The 22642-nt window shown below is 54.1% G+C and overlaps 1 protein-coding gene across 1 annotated transcript in view; it reads right to left on the reverse strand.

Moving 5' to 3' along the window:
* Positions 1–249, reverse strand: part of ANTXR2 (ANTXR cell adhesion molecule 2) — a 77477-nt gene extending 77228 nt beyond the window's left edge. The window contains exon 1 of the mRNA XM_041427420.1: positions 125–249. Coding sequence (XP_041283354.1) covers positions 125–249 — 125 coding nt within the window. The remainder of the gene's footprint in view (positions 1–124) is intronic.
* Between the last annotated feature and the right edge of the window lie 22393 nt (positions 250–22642).

The following is a 22642-nucleotide window of genomic DNA, read 5'->3' on the forward strand; positions in this document are numbered from 1 at the left end:
CCACTGCCCGCGCGCGCGGCCCCTCAGCCCCACGCCGCGCCCGAACAAAGCGGCGCCGCCGCCGCCCCGGTGCCCGATGGCGGCGATTCCCCCATCCCCGCCCGCGCCTCGTCTCCCCGCTTACTTGTCCAAGACGAAGTACATATCGAAGGCTCCGTGGCACGACGGCTCGCCCGCAGCCGGCGCGGCGCCGGCGGGCAGCGGCGGCAGCAGCAGCGGCAGCAGCAGCAAGGGCACGGCCCCGGCCATGGAGCCGCCCCCGCTCGCCCGGCCCCTGCGTCCCCCTGGCGTCCCGGCAGCCGCGTCACGCCGGGCCGTGGTGCTGCCGGCGCTGCTCTGGTGCCAGAGAGTAAGCCCCACATAAATTTGATGCCGAGGGGGGTTGGGGATTGCACAAACAGCACGGAGTTGGGGTTTTGAAACAAACAAAATGAAAAAAAAGCCCCGTCCTGACAGTGGTCATGTGTCTCCCACAGGCTGCGGAGGTGAATCAGACTGCAAAAAGGATCTTGCTTTTCCCTCGCTTCAGCCCCATTCCCGATGTCTCCGGACGGCTGGCTGCAGCCACAGCGCTCTGACCTGACACATCCGTGTCACAGTGCCTTCTCCACGCCGATCCCAGCGCCAAGCCAAGCCTCCCTGTGATGCGAGTTGGAAACTTTACCAAAGCCCGCGGACCAGCAGAGAATAATGTCAGCCAGAGAGCTGGCTCACGAAGTTCTTAATGCCTATGAGCTAGCAAGGCCAAAGGGTAAGCAAGCGGTGTTTTACAGTCTCCGTGGATACACAAAACATGGAAGATTAAGGGCAGAGCAGCCTGGGCTTTGCCAGAGACCCAGCCAAAAGAAAGGCCGAGCAGAGGCTTGTGAGACAACAGAGGAAGCTTGCTGAGCTTCCCAAAACCAGCTGCGCTCCAGCTTTCCAAGCTGCACGAGTCCACCCCAAGTCCCAGGAGCACTCGCCTTCCCTGGGAGTACGTGTCATGTTATCCAGATGTTGGAAATCTTGCTTCAAGCGCATGTGACCCCGTGTGTTTGGAACAAGCCTCCACTGCCAGTTCACTCTTTACTTGTTTCCAAGTGTGTGAATTACTCTTTTAGCCTGTGGTTTCTGCTGAAGAAGCAGATAAATCACGGCTATTTTGCTGGAATGGCTGGACGAGAGGGAGATAGGCACGTAGGACGTACAGAGCAGTGGCTCATGGCTGTTTTGCTTCATCCACACAAGGGCTGCAGCCTTCTTTCCCGGTTCCCAGAACTCATTTGCTGACTCTTGGCTCTCTCCCCAACCCTCTTCCAGTGCCACAGTGCTGCACAGGGTGCCCAGCCCCATCAGGACAGGCGTTCCTCCCTGTGTGCACACAAACCCTCGGGAAAGCAGCCTCCTCAGCTGCTATCTTCATCATATTCTGGGAGCCAGATGGGGCATCAGCGGCTTGCCAATGCCAAACAAGCCATGTTGCAGCAGCAGGAAGGGACCTTGGCTCTTGGCTGCTCCAGGGGAGCCAGGCCAGCTGCAGACCCCTGCCCCAACCCCAGCTGAGTGTCCCGCTGCCTCTTCCGCACCTGGAGCAGGCACAGCTCGTCCTCGCTCCCCATCCCGCCCGTCTGGAATCCAGGTCACTTGCACGACGACCTCCTTCACACTGGCTTCTTGTGCCTGGAGGCTGGGACAGCAGGGAAACCATCGGTCCAGGGAGGAACCACCCTCAGTCATGGAAAACAGAACTCTTAAACAAACACAGCTACAAAGTGACCCAGCCCTAGCAGCCGAAGTTTTGGCGTGGATGGTCCATGCGCAAATGAACTCAAGTTCACTGCCAAGGTTTACTGCAGAGAAAGTAGTAAACAGAGCAGCTTACAGCACCTTTGGGGTTACACAGTTCCCTTCTTCATCTCCAGCACTTGCAGATGATTTCCCCACATGTTGTCCCTTAACATCCACCCACTCCCACCTTCTTTTTGGCCCAGGCTGGTCGGGAAGACCTCAGGCAGACGGTGCCAAAGCCAGCTTCTCTATTTGGGGCAGTGAGCAGCTGGAAGGAAAAGTCACCCTTGCTGTAACCTGGCCGTGAGCCTGGCCCTGCCCCTGGGTCCTCAGGAATGCTGCAGCAGAAGGGTGGTGCCGGGGGAGAGCCTCTTCAGTGCTGTGGTGAGATGACCTCAGGACTGGAGTCAAGCAGCAGCTTGGTGGCCACACAGGCTGCCTCTTGCATAGACTACAGAGGGTCAGGAGGGCTTTGTTTCTTGATGAGTCCAGCTCAGGTCCAGCATACCTCTGCCCAACAGCTGTGGGGCCAGCCTGCTTTCTTCAGGATGCTCAGTGATTGCCAGCATTTGGAAAAATGAAACTCGGGTTTGTCTGTGAGTGCGGCTGCAATGCTGATTAATCAAATCCCCTTTGTGTGACTCAGGTCTGGGATTTCCCTTCTGCCAAATGATCCAGGGGCAGCATGGAATGGGACAGCTCCACAGCACTGGCACCAGCCAGTGCTTCCGGACACCCTGAGCTGTGCAAACCCAAGGACAGGTGATGGTGATGATGATGGGGAGCCTTGAGCCAGGGCAGCTCACAGGAAAATATTTTTCTTCTCCCCTCGCAGGACATGAACCACACATGGAAGTGTCATGCTTTGTAAAAGGAAAGGGAAAGCAGAGGGGCTCCAGCAGTTACACAACACGCAGGAGCTGTTTGAGAGCTGCCTCCTGAAGGATTAGCTACAAATCCTTGTTCCCTTTACAGCTGTGGCCTTGTGTCTGTGCGCATCCCGTAAAGCAGCGTAGCAATGAATAAATAAAAAGGACAGCATTAAGTAACACAGGAACTCTCGTGTCCATGTGGTACTGCCTGCATTATCCAGATGGAAAGTATCTGTCTAGACAAATCTGGGAATTATGCAAGCTCGGAATTCCTGAATAGCTCTTCCTTTGCAACATCTTGAAGCATTTGCAGTGCCCACTGAAAATACAGTGGGGGAAAGAAACCCTTCAATTCCAACAGCCAGGAAACCTAAACACTAGCAGTATGTTGGATGAGAGAAGGTCTAAGTGCAGGAGTATGGAGCAGAGTCTCTGCTGTGTGCACGCCGACTCATCCTCGAGGAGCCAGGATGATCCCTGGTGCTCACTCCTGTCTCAGCAGAAGCAGAGCAGGCTCCCTTGAGCTCCTTGTGGTTCTCTGCTGCCTGATGCCCTGGACAAGGCACAGAGCCGCTTGTCTCCACTTTTCCAGAGCTCTTTGTTTCCACGGTGCTCAGACAAGCAGAAGGAATGAAAACAAAGAGGGAAAGATGGCCTGTCCTGGTGCAAACCACAACAGCATAAAAATAAATCACTCTGCTTGGGAGAGCCAAAAAAAGAGCAGGACAGAAAACATGGAAATCCCACTCTGGCCCAGGAGCTGCTGCTGGCTCTGAGCAACGCCCAGGGATCACCGGGGCTGGAGTTCAGCACAACTCTAGAGTTGTAGTGACCCTTTTTGGTGTTCTTGGGAAACAACGGCCCGGCCGGAGGAGACAGAAGAATGGAGCAGCCAGGAACTCTCCCTGCAGAGCAGTGCAGCCCAGGGAAAGGATGACACAATCCTCAATATTATATGGAGAAGAATAATTTTTTAAAAAGCACAGGTGATGATCCAGCAGTCATCCAGTTTGTGGCAGTTTTATCACTGACTCCAGGGGGACAGGTTCAAACCTTCCGAGGGTGCATCCAAACAGAAACGTCACTTGTGGTCAGTTTGGGGTCACACTGTGGGAAAAGGGGCCGACATTTATCCAACTGTCCTGGCCCCTTCGGTGCTGCAAAGTGTCAGTTCTGTCCTCCCAGGCCCAGGAGAGAAAGAGTACAGAGCAACTGGGAGGCTGAGTGATAAAACAACTGCTTGTACCAGGGTTTGGGGGCAATCAGGGCAATATTTATGCAGGGCCAGGGGCTGCAGCAGGACATAGTGCCTGAGCCACCGTTGGATCAGCAGCCCGGAAAGCAGATGTGCCAATTTCCTGTCCTTGATGATGATGGGCCCTAATTACGCCAGAGCTGTGGCAATGTCCTTTCTTGTGTATGACCCCTAATTTGGTTTCATGAAGTCATCTGTGCCAGGTTCTTCCGGCTGCAAGGCTGGGGCGAGTGACAGTCACGAAGAGCCGTGTGCTCCGTGTGTCCAAACACCTGGCTCGAGCTTTGAACGAACAAAATTCCACTGGGGACAAACAAGACTCGGGCAACCCACCGGGATTTGGGTCAGTTGCTTGGCTTGCTTTACCTCTTGCAGGTGTCACACATGTGGTGTGGGGAACACATTCCAAGACAGGTGTAGGCACTCAGCAGAGGCCAGCACTTAAGAGGGGCTGTTTGCTTGTGGGGGGGTGAATTTTGGAACTGGAGGGAAAAACACTTCCTTTTGTTTTCCCACCAGGGAGATTCCCTTGCTGGCATTGCTTCTGGTGCATTTTTCAACTTGTCATCGTTCCTTTCCATGTTTTTTGTGAGTTTATCTGGTGCTTTTTTTCCCCTTTTCTTTCCTCATTTTCTGTCCCACTCATCATTTGAGGAGTTCCCCAATTTTGAATATTGCCACCAGAGCATTTTTTCAAGTTTGTGTATTTAAACAGAGGCTTTTATAAGTTTGGGAGAGTTTTTAGATGGCATTGTGGGAGGTTTTCCAGCTTTTTTCCTTGTGGGACATTTTGAGGAAGCTTCTTGGAGTTTAGAATTATTTTTTTTTCTTCCCTTCTTTTCCCCAGGAGCTCTTTGTGGAATTAGACATTTGTCTTTTCCTATAGATCCTGCTTTGCATGGGTGGGGTCACTGCTCCTGAGCCCAGCTGCACCCCCCGGGAACTGTTTGTTGTTCCCTGATTGTGGCACTCTGATTTTTGTACCAGCAGCTCCCATCTCTGGGATCCCCAAGCCTGGGGATCACCTGGGCTTGCTGCTGCTGGGAGAGGATGGTGCTTGGGCATTTGGCACAGAGGTGCCACGGAGGTTTGCAGGGCAGTGAGAGGAGGAGGTGCTGCTCCCAGCACATCAGGGATGCGCAGCGGGGGCTTGGCGGCCACGTGGCACCTGCTTCTTCCTGTGCCTGCTGGAGCAGGTGCTGTCCTGAGGAGGATGGAGGCTCCACACTGGGGATAGGTGGCAGCTTGTGCCACCTGGAAGCTGGAGAAGGGCTCTGACCCTGCTCTTTGTGGCAAGTGAGGCTCTAGGTGCTGGGCATGCAGAGTGGGGAGGACTGGGGAGCTCTTGGGAGGGGTCAGACCTGCTCAAGCTCCAAGGGATGCTTGAGCAGGTCCCTGTGGCATGGCCAATGTGGGAAGAGCAGAACTTCCAACTGTCCCTGCTGGTCCAGGATGCCATGTACACACCAGGGTGGATGGATCTGGGATCACTGCAAGGAGGATTGCCCTGTGTGGGTGCAAAGCTGCTCAGGGGCAGGCTGGCTGTGTGCCTGAGGCTGGGAGAGGCGTGCAGCAGGGTGTAGGGGAACCTTGTCACCACACAGCTAGAGCTGAGCACTGGGGCAGGACAGCCAGAGTGGCGTGGCTGGGATCACAGTCACAGAATATTCTGAGTTGGAAGGGACCCGTGAGGATCACTGAGTCCAGTTCTGGAGTAAATGGCCCACGTGAGGATGGAACCCAAACCCTGGTGTTTTAAGCACCGGGCTCTCAAGAACTGAGCTAATTTGGGGTCAGCTCACTTCTGGAGTAAATGGCCCACGTGGGGATGGAACCCAAAGCCTGGCGTTTTAAGCACCGGGCTCTCAAGAACTGAGCTAATTTGGGGTCAGCTCACTTCGGGGTTTTAAGGCCCAACTAGATTTTTGATCTGCTCTGGTGTTAGCCCTGCTCTGAGCAGGAGGTAAAACCATCCAAGGTACGTTCCAACCTGATTGGGTGAATTTCCTTCTTGCCTACAGCCCCTGCCCTTGGCTGCAACTCTGTTCCCCTGCCCTGTGTAATCTCAGGTCAGTGGAGATTTGTACACCAAACTCCACATCTAGAGCATGTGCTTGGGGAAGCACCACTTTGAGAAGGTAGGATGGGGCTTTCATTGCAGTCAGCTCCTGGTTCTGCTGCTGTCACACCGCAGGGCAGGAAGGGTGCATGGTGGTGGGAGTGTTTGCTGGCTGACTCAGGGCCCTGCCTGCTTATTCACCAGCCAGATCACACCGGTGACTTGGCATGCATCAGCCTTGCCCTGTTCATGTGAGCTGCTCCCCTGGATGACAAGTGTCTCTGATCGCCAGTGTGACTGTGCTGGCCTTAAGACAGGAGTGAAGTGGCTGGGATGTGTCTTATCTGACTGGTGTTTACATCTCTGTGACTCTGAATTACCTTTTCCTCAATTTCTCCACATGTAAGACGTTTGACTTCTATGCACTCATGTCCCCTTGTCTGCCATCCAAGGTTTTATCCTTTTTTCTTCTTCCTGTGTCTGGGCAGTTAAGATGGGTGGAGGTGGAGCAGTGTTGACTGGATTGCAAGCTCCTTTTCCTGCAGTGCCGTTGGCAGAGCAAGAAATGCTACAAGGGCGGAAGGGTCGTGTCCCTTCCCGCAGGGACAAGCTGGTGAAGCAGTTTGCCAAGGTCCTTGTATGTTTCCATGGCTTAGCAGCGTGCAGAGGATGGTGTGCTTGGCAGCACTGCTTTTGGGGAACAGGTAGAGTTGCCACACGGCAATGGGAAGAGAGCTGGGGTACTACACTGCCATCCCCCGTGGGGCAGGATTTTCATGATCCTGTTGAATTCTTGTGCCTGTAAAAAGGCCTTTTAAAGAAAATGTTTTGCTCAGCAAAGCTAGCCAAGAAGCAGAATAGCTCATGGTACAATTGTGCTATGGCACCATGGCCCATGACACCTGTAGTGATGCATGTTGAGCAGGAAGGGCCTTCAGTCCCTGCTGAGGATATGCAAAGGCATAGTTTAGTTCCTTGGAAAACTCATTTCCTGTGTGGGAGACAGTGATGAGTCAGTGTGCTTCCACCTGGGCAGCTCATCTTGTGGCACAGACAAGCCATGAGGCATAAGCTCCTCAGTAGCTCCCCACCAGTCCTGTGCTTTCCCTCTCCCTCTACTCAAGGGGACTTACCTGTTTTGCTTGCTATTCCAGGATTTTGTGCTCCTGCCCTAGCAAGAACTGTTGGAAGCAGCTGCACTTCAGGGAATGAGCCAGAGTCACCGTGGGCTTGGAAAGGTACTGTGTGCACAGAGACCAAAAGAAATGGGAGATGGTGTCAGCTGCAGTGAGTGGGCAGATGTTCCAGGTGGATGGGGTTTCTTTGGAACCAGGCTAGTGCCCTGCAATTAGAGTTATGCCCTTAGAAATAAAGTTCACTTGGGAACTCAGCAGCGAGGATCAGCGTGCCAGGAATGCTTGTCCCCCTCAGGACCGTATTGCAATCTCAGCCTGTGTTCCCAGCACCTTCCCTGTTTCCTGCCTGCCACCCGGGTGCTGGCTCAGGCTGGGAGCATGGGGAATGGCGGATGGTTCTCCACAGTTTGGCTGGGAGAGATGAACAATGTGTTTGCTGTGCTCAGCACGTTTTGTCCCATTAGTTTTGGAGCTGCTTTGCAGGCACCAAGTGCAAGGTTGGCCATGGGCAGGAGTTACAGAGAGAGCACAGCTACTCTGCTACTCTAAGCTAGAAACATGGCAACTGTTGATCAGCACTGTCTGTGCTTATCTGCAGGAAGTAAGGAATAACCCCCATAAATCCTGTCCTATAGATCAAACCCTCCTGAGCGCAGCTCTCATGAGCCACGTCACAGATCCTGGGTGAGCAGCAGGGAAAGGTGCAGCTGAGTCACCAGCAGGGAGTCAACACCTTGCTGCCTCAGGGGAGCTGTTTGCACAGACAAAGATCAGCCCGCTCTGTCCTTGTCTTCAGGCACACCTTACACACTTTCCCAGCTGGGCAGGTGACATTAGTGCGAGGTATGACACTGGGTGTGCACCTTAGTGACATGCGTGAGTGAGAACACTGAGGGAGGCTGGAGTTGTCTGAGGAATCAGCAGGAGAGATCCAAATCCTCTAGAGATTGCTAGCCAGCGTGGGCATGTGTTAGCAAGGCTGAGTGGCCACAGCTGGGGCACTGGTTCCTTGCAGCCAGGGCAGCAAACCTTGGGGGTTCATATTCACTCTTCCAATTTCACTTATGCTGGAGTGTCCCAGTGTGATCACTGAGGGAAAAGAGTACGTGGGAGGAGGTGTGGAGATAATGCTGCATCCTGGCAGCACAGGGAAACTGAGTCTGTGCAGCATCCCAAGGGTCTGGATACATCACCCAAACTAACCCTCACCTGGAACTGGGAGTCAGCATAAATATAATGGCAATTTTCTCTGGGGCCTTGGCTTGGGCTCTTCCCCTTGTCCTGCCTTACAGAAATAATGTGCCATCTCTGCTGCTGTGTGGTGAGAGACAGTTCCCATCTTTGGGTGGAGATTTTAGAGGTGTGCAATAGAAGGCTCAGTGCCCCGTTTGTAAAGTTCCTAGGCATCCTGGAATAAGATGTGTAACGGGTGTGCAATAGAAGGCTCAGCTTTCTGTGCCCAGTTTGTAAAGTTCCTAGGCATCCTGGAATAAGATGTGTAACAAGAAACACCAAACAGAACCCTAAAAACACCAAAATAAAACCCAAGCAAAACAGGCAAAAAAACCCCCTCCAAACCAGTTTTTCAGCTGTTGTGCTGAGGGAATTTTCATTCAGCGTCTTGTAGGCAGTGTTTCATGTCTTGCAGAATGAAAGTTACTGAATGTAACTCATCAAGGCAGAATCCTGGGATATAATTTAGAAGCTCATTAGAGATCATAATCACAGTGACAGATGTTAGTGGGAAGTAGGAACCATCACAAAGAAAAATAGAGAGCTGTTTGTCATGAGGGTACTAGATCATATGGGGCAACATTTTCTGAGATACCTAAGGGATTCGATTATCACTTGGAGGTTTCCATCTAGATTTCTTAGTGTATAAATCCCTTGGAAAATAAGACTGAAGCACTCAACTATTGAAAGGCCTTTTCAAGACATGGCTTGCAAGAGCCATAAATTGAAATTGTGTCTGCTAACCCATGTTGGAGCGGGGCATGCCCTTCTCTTGGGTGAGCTGTGTGTACCACGGCCTCTCCAAGTGTCAAATGCTGTGGGATGGGAGCTGGCTGTGAGGTGGGAGAGCTGTGCCTGGGTAAGGAGCACTGGAAGCAGCTGAATTATGCAGGTAGCTGGAGCATGGGCTGGTGGCATGTGCTGCAGAGAAAAAGGCTTTTAAGGGTGACCAAAAGGTGGTATTTGGCCTGTTATCGGGGTAAGCACGAAATCATCACCAGATTTGGAGGTGTGCCCTCTTCCTTTGTGCCACCCACTTCCTCTGGGTTGCGCCACCAAGATTGGGACAGGCTCTGCAGACCCAGTGCACGAGAAGTGACTCGGATGTGGCTGCCAGCCTGAGAGGCTCGTGCGAGCGCAGCTCCGTGGGGACGGAGCGGAAATCCCGGTCTGTCGGAAATGCCGGGCGGCAGGGCCACAGCGGGGGCTGAGCCCCCAGTGCTAGTGCTCCTGTGTGATTTGGGAGGGCAGAGATGGAGAGGGGGCTGGTGGGCAGCCTTGGGAAGTGGAACTGCCGGGCCTCGGTAGTGGAAGTAGGTTAACGGAGTCATCATTGGACTCGGCTGGCATGTGGGCTCACTGGGGTGTGAAGTCACCTGATGGAAGCATTGCCCAATAACAGAAATCCCCTAGCAGAAAATGAGCTTTTGTTGCTGCAGTGCTGTTCTTCTGAGGTGTTCCATCTGCTTTACAGAGAGTGTCTGACTGAGCCCAGCAACGCTTCCATGAGAACAGCATCTCTAGTGACAGCTTCCAGCTGTCTAGCAGATGAGAGCACCCAGGTGTCGTGGCAAACAGGGAGGGAATTATAACCATCCCATTTCACTGAGAGAGGGATGCTCTTGCAAGACAAAAAGGGACCACCTAGTTGGTCTGTTTGACAGCTGAATGTCCTTAAGTAGGCACTAAAAATGAGCGTCTGGAGCGCGCTGTGAGCTCATACAAGCAAATATAAGAGAATAAGTCAAAATAGTTGGATTAATTTTATCTTTGGAATGTGGGCTAGGCAATTTTAGGCAGTTACTCCGAATGATCTTTAAAGTTCTGTGTTAAAAAGAGGAGAACCCAGCAGGACCACCTCGGGGCTCAGCCCGGCACAGCCGTGCCGACTCTCGGTGGCCCCGGCGGGGCAGGAGGGGCTGCCATGTGCCACGGGGCACGGAACGCAGTCGGAGCGCTGCGCTGGTGCTGTGGCACAGATGATCTCCATAAACTGTGATGACATTAATCTAATGTATGCGTTCTCCTACGAATGTGAATACCAACAAATACAAATCCCATGCAAATCAGGCGCTCGCGCAGTATGTGCGAGCGGCTGAACATCTGAGGACTCAAATATTATATCAGAAGTTGTTTCGCAGACGTGCCTGTTCCAAAATTTGCTGTTACACCGCCCTTCTGTGTTCCCATGGGAACTCTCAGGTGAGGGAGAAATGTGCTCCCTGTTCCTCTTCAGCTAAAAGAAGTTTGTGAAGTAAAACCTGCCTTCCCTGCTGGATTCCTGCTGTTTCCCCAAGCCTGCAGCTCCTTCAGATGCCCGGCTGCCAGGAAAGACTCCCCCAGCCTCTGTGGTTTCCCCTTGGGGTGGGGGAAAGGTGGATGGTAAGCATTCCTCAGAAAAGGAAGCGGTACCCTCTGCCAACTGGCAAGGAGCAAGTGCTGGCACTAACTGTGGGAGAGAAATTATTCGCTCATTCTGCGTATTGGGAATCCCTCTTCCAGTCCTTGCCTGGCTCTTCCAGCTGTGCCTGCTGCACAGGCACTTGGAGGGACCTGGGGGGTGGGTGTCCCCAAGGGGCTGGGAATCTCCTTGGGATGGCGTCTCTCGGGTGAGAAATCTTTGCATCTCCCAACCCAGCAAAGAGGGAAGCTCAGAGCTTTGCCAGAGGCTGCAGGAAGGGAAGGAGGCAGTGAATTTACTGCCCCTCAGCCAGCACCATGGGGTGTTCAGGTTGCAACAGGAAAAGGAAAAGGTAGGAACAAGGGTGAAGTGTGCAAGAACACCAAGTGTAAAACCCCGTAGTCCATGTTTTGGGGCTGTCTTGGGGTTTTTTTTTGCTGCAGAAAGATCAAGAGTTTCAAAATGGTGCTGGATCTTGTAAAATGAAGTCTGATGGATTCAGCAGGGTTCACAGAAGCACCCCAGGAAGAACAGGGGGAAAATAACCCCAGCAGCTGATGTACAGGCAGTCAGAGGTGGAGGGACTGGGGTGCAGAGACGTGGGCCTCAATGAAAACAAGTAATAAGAGAGGCAGAAGGATGTGTCGTTTTAAACACCCAATTCCTCAGGTTATTCTTTCCTCCTGAAACCATTGTTGCTTGTGCCATCAAGAAAGGGGATTTAGGAGAGGGAACAAGCCTGTCTAGGGGGTTACATCCCACATGAAGACTGTTCTCCCTTAAAAGGGGCCAGATTTTGTGGTGGCACAGGGAGTCTGCTGATGGGAGCTGTGAATGGCCCTGGAGAGTGGCCTGTCCTGGCAGTAACAGTGGGTGTTTGCTTGGCTCCAGAAAGGGAGTGCCTCTGGAGCACGGGAGTACAGCTTGGAGGGGGGGATTGGGTTTTCCCTGCTGATCTAGAGCTCATGGATATGATGAACAATGCACCATGAAACCCCCTTCCCAGCTTTCCCCTCACTATCCCCTCTGTGCTCCCTGCTGCTCAGAGGGTTCCAGGGGACTGCTGACTTCTGTGCTGAGAGAAAATAATCTGTTGTCTCCTAGGCAGTGGCAAATTGTGTGGGCTGAGATCACATTTACTCTTAGCCGAAGCCTGCAAGTATTCCATGCATAGCCCCCCTTAATGAAGAGCCCCAACCTCTGCCAGCAGGTTAAGAGTTAGGGCCAGCAACCCCTGGCGTGTCGATAAATCTTCCTCCTGAGCTCATCGGATCCCCAGCCTGCTCGTTCAAGAGGGATTCACCAGAGGCAATACAAGCCTGACCTTTGTGCTGCCATAAATGCGGGCGCACGTGAACCAGCTCAATCAGCGGGCTCTTTTTTTGTGGCTCCCTTCCCTCGGGGTAGTTTGTCTCACCCAGCAGCTGCAGGATCACTGCAGCATCCTGGCAGCACGGTGTGAGGTGCTTGCCTTTCCCTGAGCCCTCCTTTGTCAGCTCCTTCAGGTGGCTTTGCCCAGGCCTCCCCTTTTTGACCCTGTGGGGGCTGGTTTTCCCTCTCTCCATGACTTTCTGTCTTTCAAAATAGTTTGTAATTTTGACATACTGCAGTGAGGGGGAAAAACGTGGCCTTTTTTGATAGCCAGATTGCATGTTTGTTTGTTCTTTTATTTTTGGCTTCTTAGAGCTTTTTGCCACTTTTCACTTTCTAATTGTCTCTTTTTCTAATCCAGGCACTTATGCTCAAAGCCAACATTTCTTATGGCAATTTTTTATCACCTGCTGGCTAGAACAGAATAGGAAAAAACGGATTCTGGCTGAAGGACTTACAAAAGTAGGAGAACATAAAGGCTTATTTGAAGGATTTTTTTCTGTGATAGAATATCAAAAAACAGTGTTTAGAGGTGAAAGACCTGGCTGCAGGCAGAGGTCTGGCTTAAGCTTTAGAACAGAGTATCTCTGTAACTTGAGGGGAGGGAAGTGGGATCCTAGTTTGTGTCACAGGGGGGAAAACCTACCAAAAAGGAATTACTTGGGCACCCAGATGGTTTGCAGCTCAGGATGTTGCCTTGGGGGCTGGCTGCAGACAGGAGGTAATGTGCAGGTCTGATGTGCAAGGGAAGTCAGGCAGAGGCAGTGGTGGGCACGGGACCCTCTTGAGGAAGGTTGTGCTTGCTGAAATGGGATGCTGCAGTGCAAGACTGGCAAAAAAAGGAGCAGCAGTCCTCAGTCTCTTGGGAAAAAGGCATCTGTGTGTCTTGAATAACACTGTCATGGCTGGAGATGGCTGAATTTTTTCAGGACCCTGTAGGGTGACAGTATTTTGCTGAGACTGTGTGCAGGGAGTCCTGGGCTCATTTTTGTTTTTAACAACATTAGTTAAGCAGTAGACTGGAAAAGCCACGTGTTTCTTGGAGGCACTGGTATCTGTCCCCTCCTCCCGAGGTTTGCCTGGTCCCTTGGTGTCTCCACGAGCTCTGGGGATGTCAGGAGCCATGCTTCCAAGGCAGGAGCAAGCTGCAGAGTGACCTGTGAATGGGCTCGCTCACTCCCACAATTTCAGCCTCTGTAGACGCTGACAAGCCGAAAGACAGAGGCAATGGTGGCAACAGGTAATGTTGAAATGTTTGTTGTGAATGGGGAGGCTTAATGCTAAACAGCAGCATTTTGGAATCCTTCAGCACAGCAAGATCCCAGGCAGAGATGACAAGCTTTATTTGTGGATGAGAGGAGCACCCGGCGCAGCGCTGTCAGAGGTGGGTCATGGAACTGGGTGTTGATTCCTGTGTACCTGCTGGTGCTGGCTCTGGGAGGAGGGCTTCTGCCTTGGCTGATGGGGTCTGAAGCCTTTAGTGATGCACAGGTGCTCACGTGAGCCCTGTGCTCTGCCCCGACACCTCGGTGTTGGTGCTGCCTGCCCTTCTGGGAACAAGCCCCCAGCCACGGACCATCCCCTCTGGCCGAGCCCCGGCTCACCAGGACCGATCCCAGCCCAGGTCAGAGTTTGGCAGCCACCATCCACCTTGGGCCACGTGTCTGGAATCCTCTCTTCCCATCCCAGCTATTGTTTCTGAGGGCCTGTTCACAGAAGCTTTGTCCGCCCGCTTGCTTTGCAGTAGCCCGTGAGCAGGGCCAACCCACCCGTGTTCCCTGGGAGGTTATTCCTGGCTCCGTGCAGCTGATCTGCTTAAGTGCACTTCCCTGCCTTGCTTTCATCCCACTAGCCAGGCTGCAGAGATAACGTCTGTCTTTGTTCTGATGCGAGACCCTTGCGTAGGTACACGATCTTCCCCGTGGTGTATGCTTCAAAATAGATAAAACGCCTTTTCTGAATTGCAGTTTAGATGGATTTTGGTAGAGAGGATGGCGGAATCGTATACAGAAGGAAAAAAAATCTTTTAAAACGAGAACGGAAGCAAATATAGTTTAGTAGTATACTCGTTACAGAATGAACAGCATATTGTATGTGCTGTGTTAGAGGTATGTTATGAATAACAAAAGCACTGGAGCATTTACATATTTGTTTTCAGAAATCCTGGCAGTTGGATTTCACCATTCTGCGCCTCTTTGCCAGAATCACTAAACAGTGGTACATATGGCTTCTGAAGTACCATATGCCGTGGAAAACGTTAGCTGATGCCTATACTGATGCGACACGCTATAGTCTTTATTTAGATTTTCTTGCAGTTTTGAACAAAGAATATTAGATCATGCAAAACATTGTGCAAGCAGTATGGAGTAGTACATACAGGAAAACATAATGCATTGTGCCCAGAGAAAAGCCGGCTAAGAAAAGGGGAAGAAAGGGTGGTGTCGGGAATTAGAATGTGCACGTGCCAAGAAATGCATCAAAGGGTGGGACAGGGCTTTGTGCGGCCAAGGCAGGAGGTTTTGCAGTGCTTGAAGCAGAGTCAAGAGCCCGAGCTCCGTGGATGCGCAGGTTTTGAATCGAGTGCTGTTTCTGAGAGGTGCTCCCTGTCACAAAAAGTAGCACTCAGGCTTAAATGTAAGTACGTGCTTGAAATCCTCAAAGAGCCAAGGAAACCACGTGCATGAGTGCTTTCCTAGAGCCCTCCTTGTAGGAGAGGGGATAACTGCTCTCTCTCCCCCGTATCATTGTCTAAAAATAATGATGATGAACACAATGAGATTTGCGAGAAGCGTCTTGAAAACAAAACAAAATACAGTTTCCAACACAGCGACCGCAAAGCCCAAAAAATTAAAAATTTAATCCAGGCTTTTGTTTTGACAAGTTTTTAAAGCACTTTTCCCCCCCTGCCCCGCTTCATCTCGCACTCACATCAGCCGAACGCTGAGGGGAGCCTGGTGTGGCGGGGCTGTCGGGAGCAGCCAGAGGAGAAGGTGAGCCCGAGGGGAAGGAGAGCAGGGAGGTGTTTTCTGCCACCATGGCTCCCTGCCAGAGCAGAGCCTCGCTCTCCCCTTTCCCTTTCCTCCTGGCTCCTCTGTGTGCAGACCACTGCTCCGTGAACACTTAATAGGCTTAACTTTAAGCACCGGAGTAGATCCAGTGGGATTACGCACGTACTTAAACGAAGGTGTAATGTTCGGAGAGGAGGGAGAAGCATCTCACTCTGTCTCTTGATTTGGCTCCTGCTCTTGCCGCCACCCAGTTCTGGTGTCTGAGGATGGGGGGGCATGGGGTTCTTACAGCCTCTGCCAGAAGAGTGTTGGGCTGTCTGTGGTACAGAGAGCCTTAAACCACCATGTGCAGACGTTTGTTGGTTGAGGCTGACCAAGTAACCAGAACAGAGAGAAACCGAAAAGCAGGAAATTGGGGAAATCTCCTAAAATGTGCAGACATTTGTTGGTTGAGGCCGACCAAGTAACCAGAACAGAGAGAAACCCAGCGCAGGAACAGAAGGGGGATAAGGCTCAGTCCAGAATGCAGCCGGAGCAGAACGACTTCCTGGGGAGGCGAGAGCAGAAGGGAAGGGCTCACAGCTGAGCTGTGCCGCAGATGGCCAGGCAGAGGATGTCGGGCAAGCCGCTGCCTGTGGGAAGAGCACGTGTGGTGTCGGGGATGGGCTCCACCGTGGAACAGTTGTGCTGACCTGGGAGGGCTCCTGGTGCGCGCGGGGATTTAATAGCACAGGTAGCTGCAGAGAGGCCAGTGCTGGGGGGAGAAGCCTGTGATTCCCTGCCTGGCTTGAAAGAAGCTGCCAGTGGCCTTTCATGGTGCAAGGAAAAGTATTGGAACATGTAAGAAACTGAGGCTGTCGCAGGAATTATCTCTGTGTGTGTGTGTAGGTAGGTAGCATCTCACACGCTTTATGAACCACTACCTGGATGGATGTAGACAGAAATAGAAGTCAGAATGGGAAAACAGGACTGAGGGGAGCTTTCACTGAGCGTCTATCTGAGGTTGCCTCCCGGGCTGCCTGGAAAGCACATAGTGGCTCAAAATCAAGCTTCATTACGTGGTTGCAAATTTATTAAATTAATAAGAGGGGAAGATTAACATCCTTACATCTACCTCCGATCGAGGTGTTTTAATTCCTTTGTAGGAATGAGTACCTTCCCAGAGCTTCTGAGCAGAGGAAAATGGAGCCTCTCTTCCCAGAGAATGATGTTTGTAGCAGTGCCAAGCAGATGCTCCTTCCTTCCACCTCTGGTCTCCACATCTCTCGTAGGGCAGGGCGGGGAGTGCCCAGCCTGCCCTGGGTGTGCAGCTGCCCCTTTGGGCTGTGAACCAAGCTGTCAGGGCCAGCACTGAGCCCACTCTGTCACGAGCAGGGCGGCTGTGTGGGCTGCAGCAGGTGGAGCCCCAGAGGGACAGGACATCTGAGCCAGGCTGCTCCTGAGCAGGTCGGTGCCGCTCCCTCCCCTGGCCCGGGCGGTTTTCCCGGCTGTCCTGGCACCAGTGTCCCTGCGTTGTTCTGTGTGTCCTCCGTGAGCACAAGCAGGCCGTTTGCTGCATTAGCCTCATTATGCTTCCCTTCCAAAAAGCCTCCACCACTGTCTGCCTTGTGGTTTGGAAAGGGGTTAACGCTTTCCCCTCCCAAACCTCAGCTCACCGGCACATCTCCCTCGTGCTGCAATTATTGAATGACACTTCACAACTTCATCTCCTCTCCTGCTACATCTGCTTGCTGCTCCCATGTGCAACCTCGCTCACATCCCAAACATCCAAATGCATTGTTTCCTCTGTTTCTCCTGCCAGCATGGAAAGGAGCCATCCCTGAAGCAGGATTGCCTTTGAGCTGGCAGCAGACGAGTGATTGGCATTGGGCAGCGCTGCTGAGACTCTGGCAGGCCGTTTAGCAGAGAACCTTGGCTAATGAATGTCATCCACACCTAGCAGATGTGCCACTGCCTGCCATGCCAGATTTTTGACATAATACAGGGCTGCTGGACACGACAGTGCTCGGGAAAAGCCGGGGAGCGACTCGTGCCTTCAACGTGGCGTTTGGTCCTGCTCGTGCTCTGCCAGAGAACCGAAACCTGCGGGGGGAGGGAGGCACAGCCGCCTTTCCCGGCCCTCCGCCCTGGTTTTATCGGTGCGTAAATCCTATTTGTGTTGCTTTCACTCGTGCGCCGGGGACTCTTAAAAGGAAAACCCACCACCTTTTTTATTTTTTGGTCCCCTGTGCTTCCAGCCCCGGCTCCTGCTGGGCCCTGCAGCCTCCCGCTGTGTCCCAAGATGGGGAACCGAGCCGGGGGCTCAGTGCCCCCCGGGATCTGGGATGGCTGCAGGCAGGTGCCTGGCACCTGCATCTCGCCGCCGGCAGCATCCCGGGCTTCGTCTTTCCTCTCCTGCCCTCCATCGGAGGGAAGCAGCATTCGCCGGACACAGCGGGCGGCCGGGGGGGAGACCGGGCGCCCCGAGCCCCTCCGGGTTTCCGGGACTCCCCCTCACCCCGCCCGGCGCGGCAGCGGGGACGGGGCCGCCTCCTAATCCCGGCGTAATCCCGGGGCGCGGCCGCAGAGCGGGCGGCCGCTAATCCCGGCCCGCCGCCGCTAATCCCGGCCCGTGGCCGTGGGTGCCTGCCCGCGTCCCCGCGGGCTGGGGGCGATGTCCCCTCCCCAGAGCGTGCAGCGGGGTCCCGGCTCGAACCCCCGGCTCCCGGGGCACGTAAATCTGTTCATGACCCACCTCGGTCATTAACCCGCTGTCTGCAGGAGCGGGGGCCGCGCCCTGCTCCTGCAGCCCCCCAGCCTTCTGCACCCCCTCTCCGGCCCGCCGCCCTCCCGCCTCCCCGCCTCTTTTTTGGGGCGACATCCTCGCCGGCTTGTTCTGCGCGCCCGGGAGCGGCGCGGCGAGGAGGGGTCTCCCGAAACACCCTCCGGGGAGCCAGCCTGGAATGCCGGGGCGGCCGCGGGACGTGTCCTGCATGGCGGGGAGCTCCGGGGGGGCGCCTGGGGGTTGTTCCCTCCCAGCCGGCTGCCAGCCAAGTTCGGCGTGGCCGGGCTGCGGCCGGGAGGAGCGGGATGGAGGGTCGCTCCCGGGAATATCGTACCCCAAACAGCAATGCTCCGGCTCGCTGGCTGCCGGAGCTCAGGCGCCGATGCACGGTGTAACGCGGGTCGCTTTGCCACTCTCTCCGGTTTCTTTTTTTTTTTTTTTTTTTTTTTTCTTTTTTTTCGCTCGGCCTCTTTATCTTTCAATTGCAAAGCAATTAAAGGTTTGTATGAATCTGCGAGCATCCCTCCCCGCGGGGCCCTCTGATGCCCGCTGTATTGCCCTTTAGATGCCTCTTCCTTTTTTTGTTTTACAATTGTTGTATCAATATAATGCTTCCTTTCTTCCTCTGTCTCTATAGATACAGATATACAAGGCAAACCAAAGGTTTCGGCTGCTATTCAGTGCCTCCTCATTTGTCCCAGAGCCGTAACAGTGGTGCCCTTTCTCTTCTGGCTGCTTTTCCCTGCTTCTGGAGCAGCAGTTATGGGAGAAGCAGATGGCTACTGATTGGGTGAGCTTTGTGGCTTTAATACTGAATACTTTATGGAAAAGGACTTTATCATGCTTGGTTGGTCAGAGGAACAACGGGATGAGATTTATGACTAGAGAAAATAAATCTTTTTAAGTTTCAGGCTCCTTCACACACCCCACGTCAAGTTGCTGCAGCAGAGCTGGAGCTGAAATCCTCTGCATCTTTATTTTTTCCCTCCCCCCCGCCCCGTCTGTCTGTCCTTTCACTGCTCTCCCCACCCCCTCTGCGCCAGGCTTTAGGAAACCCTTGCTAACTTTGGGGACTGTCACTCGCTGGAGAGGCCAAGGCCTTCAGAGCCCCCCAGGCACCACCAGGAGGGGAGAGGCCATCCCTGCACGAGGATTATCCACCCGAGGGAATATGAGCTGGGCAGTCAGCTCCTGCCAAAGCTCGGCCACGCGTAACCCAGCGGCCACCCAGGGTCCGGTGGGGAGCTGTGAGCGACGTCCTCACGGACCCGAGAGCAGAGAGCTCGTGTGGCCACCAAAGAGACACGCAGCCCACCGCTCCGAGCTCGGGTCTCCTGAGGAGATGGAGCCCAGCACTGGTCCCAGCGTGGGACACTGCTGGTGGCACACAGGGACAGAAAGGCCCGGGGGTGTACAGGAGGCAGAGGCAGTTTTCAGTCCTGCAGGGATTCCCCTTCTTCCATTTCTCTCCCTTTTCTGTCCTTCGTAGCCAATCATGTCTTCTGTCAGGCTGTTAAACGTTTGAAGGAAGGTGAAGCTAGGTGAAAGCTTTCCAGGTTTTACACCTTGATGCTGCTGTCAGGCCAAGTAAGGAGGAGAAGCAGAAAGCCTGAGAAAAATAATTCTGAAATAGAAAGTCAGCAGTGATAGGGGGCTACGTATGAACCGTTTAACCAGCCACCTGTATTATGGTCGGTGGTCTAGGTAATAAAAAAAATTCCCGTGACCCTTTGGTGAATATGCAAATTAATATTTCTAATCAGACTCTGTGTTTGCTCGGAAGAAAGCAGAGGGGGAGTTTGGGCACCATCAGGGATGAGGAAAGAGCCGAGGTGCCTGTGGTGTGTCTGAACCATAAGAAAGCCGGTAGGGAAGGTATGTCAGCTTCCTGGGGAGCAGGAGCCTTTGCTCCTTGGGGTGAACCACAGCTAAAGCTGATAGCTAGCCCATTTTAGGGATTTGTGGTTTTGCGGCACGGCAGTGACCTGACCCGGGAGTCCAGCATCGGTGAGGTGGGGCTGAAGGGTCAGAGACAATAGGAAAGGACAGGCACCCCGGGTGTGTTTGGGAGCTGGGCTGGAAACAAGACAGAACACTGGTGGTGTGCCTAGGACCTGGCAAGGACCTGGAGGTAGGCAAACATTCCTCTGGTTGTGGGTCTGAGGACTCCCAGCGGGCTCTGCAGTGTGATGGGATGTCTCTGGCACCCCAGCACAGGGCTTCCCCAGGAAAGGTGCCATCCACGAGCCTGGTGACAAGCAGAAAGGATGGTTTCAGTCATTCAGCTGGGGCCCTGATTTATTTCCACTACAGAGGCCTGTCTGTCTCCAGGGAAGGGAACCGTTCTGGCTGCATTTCTCCAGGCACCAGGAAAGCTTGTGGCTCCACATTTCGTTTTAAGAGGATTTTCCATTCCACCTGGTGTGCGCCTCCCGGGGACCACAGCTGCCCCTGAGGCAGAGAGGGTAGCAAGGCAGTTTAGAGCATCCCTTCGTGCCCCCTCCCCACGGTGCCCTGGCCCCACAGGAGCGAGTGTGGCTGGGAACTCGTGTGTTCTCCCGGTGATTTTATTTTATGAGTGATTTTATTGCAGTCACCTGGGAGCTGACTCTCAGCTGGGTATGTTCCTCCTCACAGGAGAAACCACACACCCGTGGGCCTGGCGCGTGGCTCGACTCGGGCAGTGTTTCCCAAAGGATGCAGGAATGTTTCTGAGCACAGGCTGAGCAGCCTTTCCTGGTCCCTCTCCTCTCCCCTTCCTGCATGAAGGTCAGGGAGGAAAGAGAAGACTGGCACTCCTGGGAGCAGGTGCTCTGTCCCCCGCAGCCATCCCCACACGGACTCACCGCGGGCAGAAGAGGTTATCACTGTGGCTAGCGGTGCCCGAGCATCCACGGATCCATCCCTCCCGCCACCTGAATCCCCACCAGGTCCCCGCCCTGAGCCGCCCCCCGGGCTCCCTTCTGTGGGGATTTGGCAGCCCAGCCCCTTCTGAGCTCAGCTCCCGGGCTTCTCCGCTGCTCCTGGGGCTTCCCCTTGCCCGGGAGCTGGTCGTGCCGCGCTGTGCCGTCGAGAGGGGCTCGGCAGAGCAGGGGCTGTGCTTTTGGAGGGCGGGGAGTGCCGGGGGTTTGCCGGCTGCGGGGGTCCCTGGGAAAACGGCCCGGACTCCTCAGCCCGGGTTGGCCCTAGCTCTCCGCAAGAGATTTTCTGGAAAAATAAGCGAATAGAAAAGAGATGGATGTACCGAGATAGGAGCGTGCGGGCAGCGATCGCACGGCCCCGCTGGGTGACACCGCGCTCGCCGGCAGCGCGGCGGGGACCCGATCGGGCCCGGCGCACCTGCCCCGCGTCCTCCAAAAATCCCGGTGAGGCATTTCCAGGAGGCCGGGAGAGCGCCGCCGGGCTTTGCGGGGTTTGCGGTGGGCGCACCCCCAGCAGAAACTCCGAAAGAAAGAGCCCGCGTCCGTCCCAAAGCCGTTCTGCGGGTCGAAGGACGCTGTTCCCTGGGATCCCCTTTTAGAGAGGCATCAGAGGCTGGATAAAAGCTCGGAAATTCCTCCGCGGTGCTTTCCAGTCCCAGGGAATTTCGGTGGCTTGGGTCACGCCGAAGCGATTTCGAGATCGTATGTGTGCCGTGGTGTCCCTTAAAATTCTCGCGAATAAAATTAGCGCGTAGGTTTTCTTTCCCTCCACTAATGACAGTCATTCGGACAATTTATATCTTTACAGCGAGAGCTGCAGCACTGGCGGAAAAAAAAAAAAAAAAAAAAAAAAAAAGGAAACAGGAAAAGGAAAAAAAAAAAAAAATTTTTTTTGGTTGAAGCAGGAATTGACATCCAAATTTTTACGGACTCCCATATTTTTAATGTTATGAGAATCTCCCTTTTAGGAGACGCTGCGTTTTGTCGAATTAATAAGATAAATGTTGAAAGCATATTATATGCAGCCTTTAATCCTAATGCAAGGAAAATCGTAATTATGTGGAGGATAAGTGAATTTGAAAGCCAAACATCAGCCCACTCTCTGCAAACCCCGCTCCGTTCGCCCCTGGAAAACGCTTTGTCTCTCCTTTTTTTTTTTTTTTTTTTTTTTTTTGGTTTTGTTTAAAGGGTTTCAAATCCTATTTTTAATTTTTTTTTTAAATCTGTTTTGTATGTGAAATGACGACGATCAGGGAGGGACCGGTAAACACTTTTCCAGGCGATAAACCCCTTCCTTCGGCACAGCGCATCCGCGCCTCTCTGTTCCCTGAAGCTGCGCGCCTGTCGGTGAATGCGGGAGCCCCGCGTGTCCAGGGGGAGAGCCCGTGGCCGCCCCCCGCCCCGGAACGGCCAGGAATGGGCGGGGGGCTCCGGCCGGGGCTGCCCCCCGCCCCGCTCCTGCGGGGACCCGGCTGCGGCGGGGAGCGCGGGGCTGCCCGGTGCCGCTCTCCGCACGCCGGGCCTCGCCGGAGGGCCGCTCCGCGGAGCCGGGCACGGGCATCCCCACTCGGCTCCGTCCCGCCGAGGAGGTTTTTTTCCTGCGTGTCCGATTGCCCCTACCTGGCAGGTGAGGGCACAGGGCGGGAAGCCGCCGCCGGGATCCCGGCGCCGGGCGAAGCGGCCGTCGGGCACCCCCGCTCCCCGCCCCGCACCCCCGCCGGGCCGAAGCGGAGCCGCGGCCCCAAAGGCGCTCCCAGCCCCGGCAGAGGGTCGGTGGGGGAACGCGCCCCGCGATCCCCACCCCCTTCCCCGCCGGTGCCCGGTGGCGGCGGGTCCAGGTGAGGGGCGGGCGGGG

Source organism: Onychostruthus taczanowskii, unplaced genomic scaffold (assembly GCF_017590055.1).
Source record: "Onychostruthus taczanowskii isolate IOZ18803 unplaced genomic scaffold, ASM1759005v1 scaffold114, whole genome shotgun sequence".
Classification (NCBI taxonomy): domain Eukaryota; kingdom Metazoa; phylum Chordata; class Aves; order Passeriformes; family Passeridae; genus Onychostruthus; species Onychostruthus taczanowskii.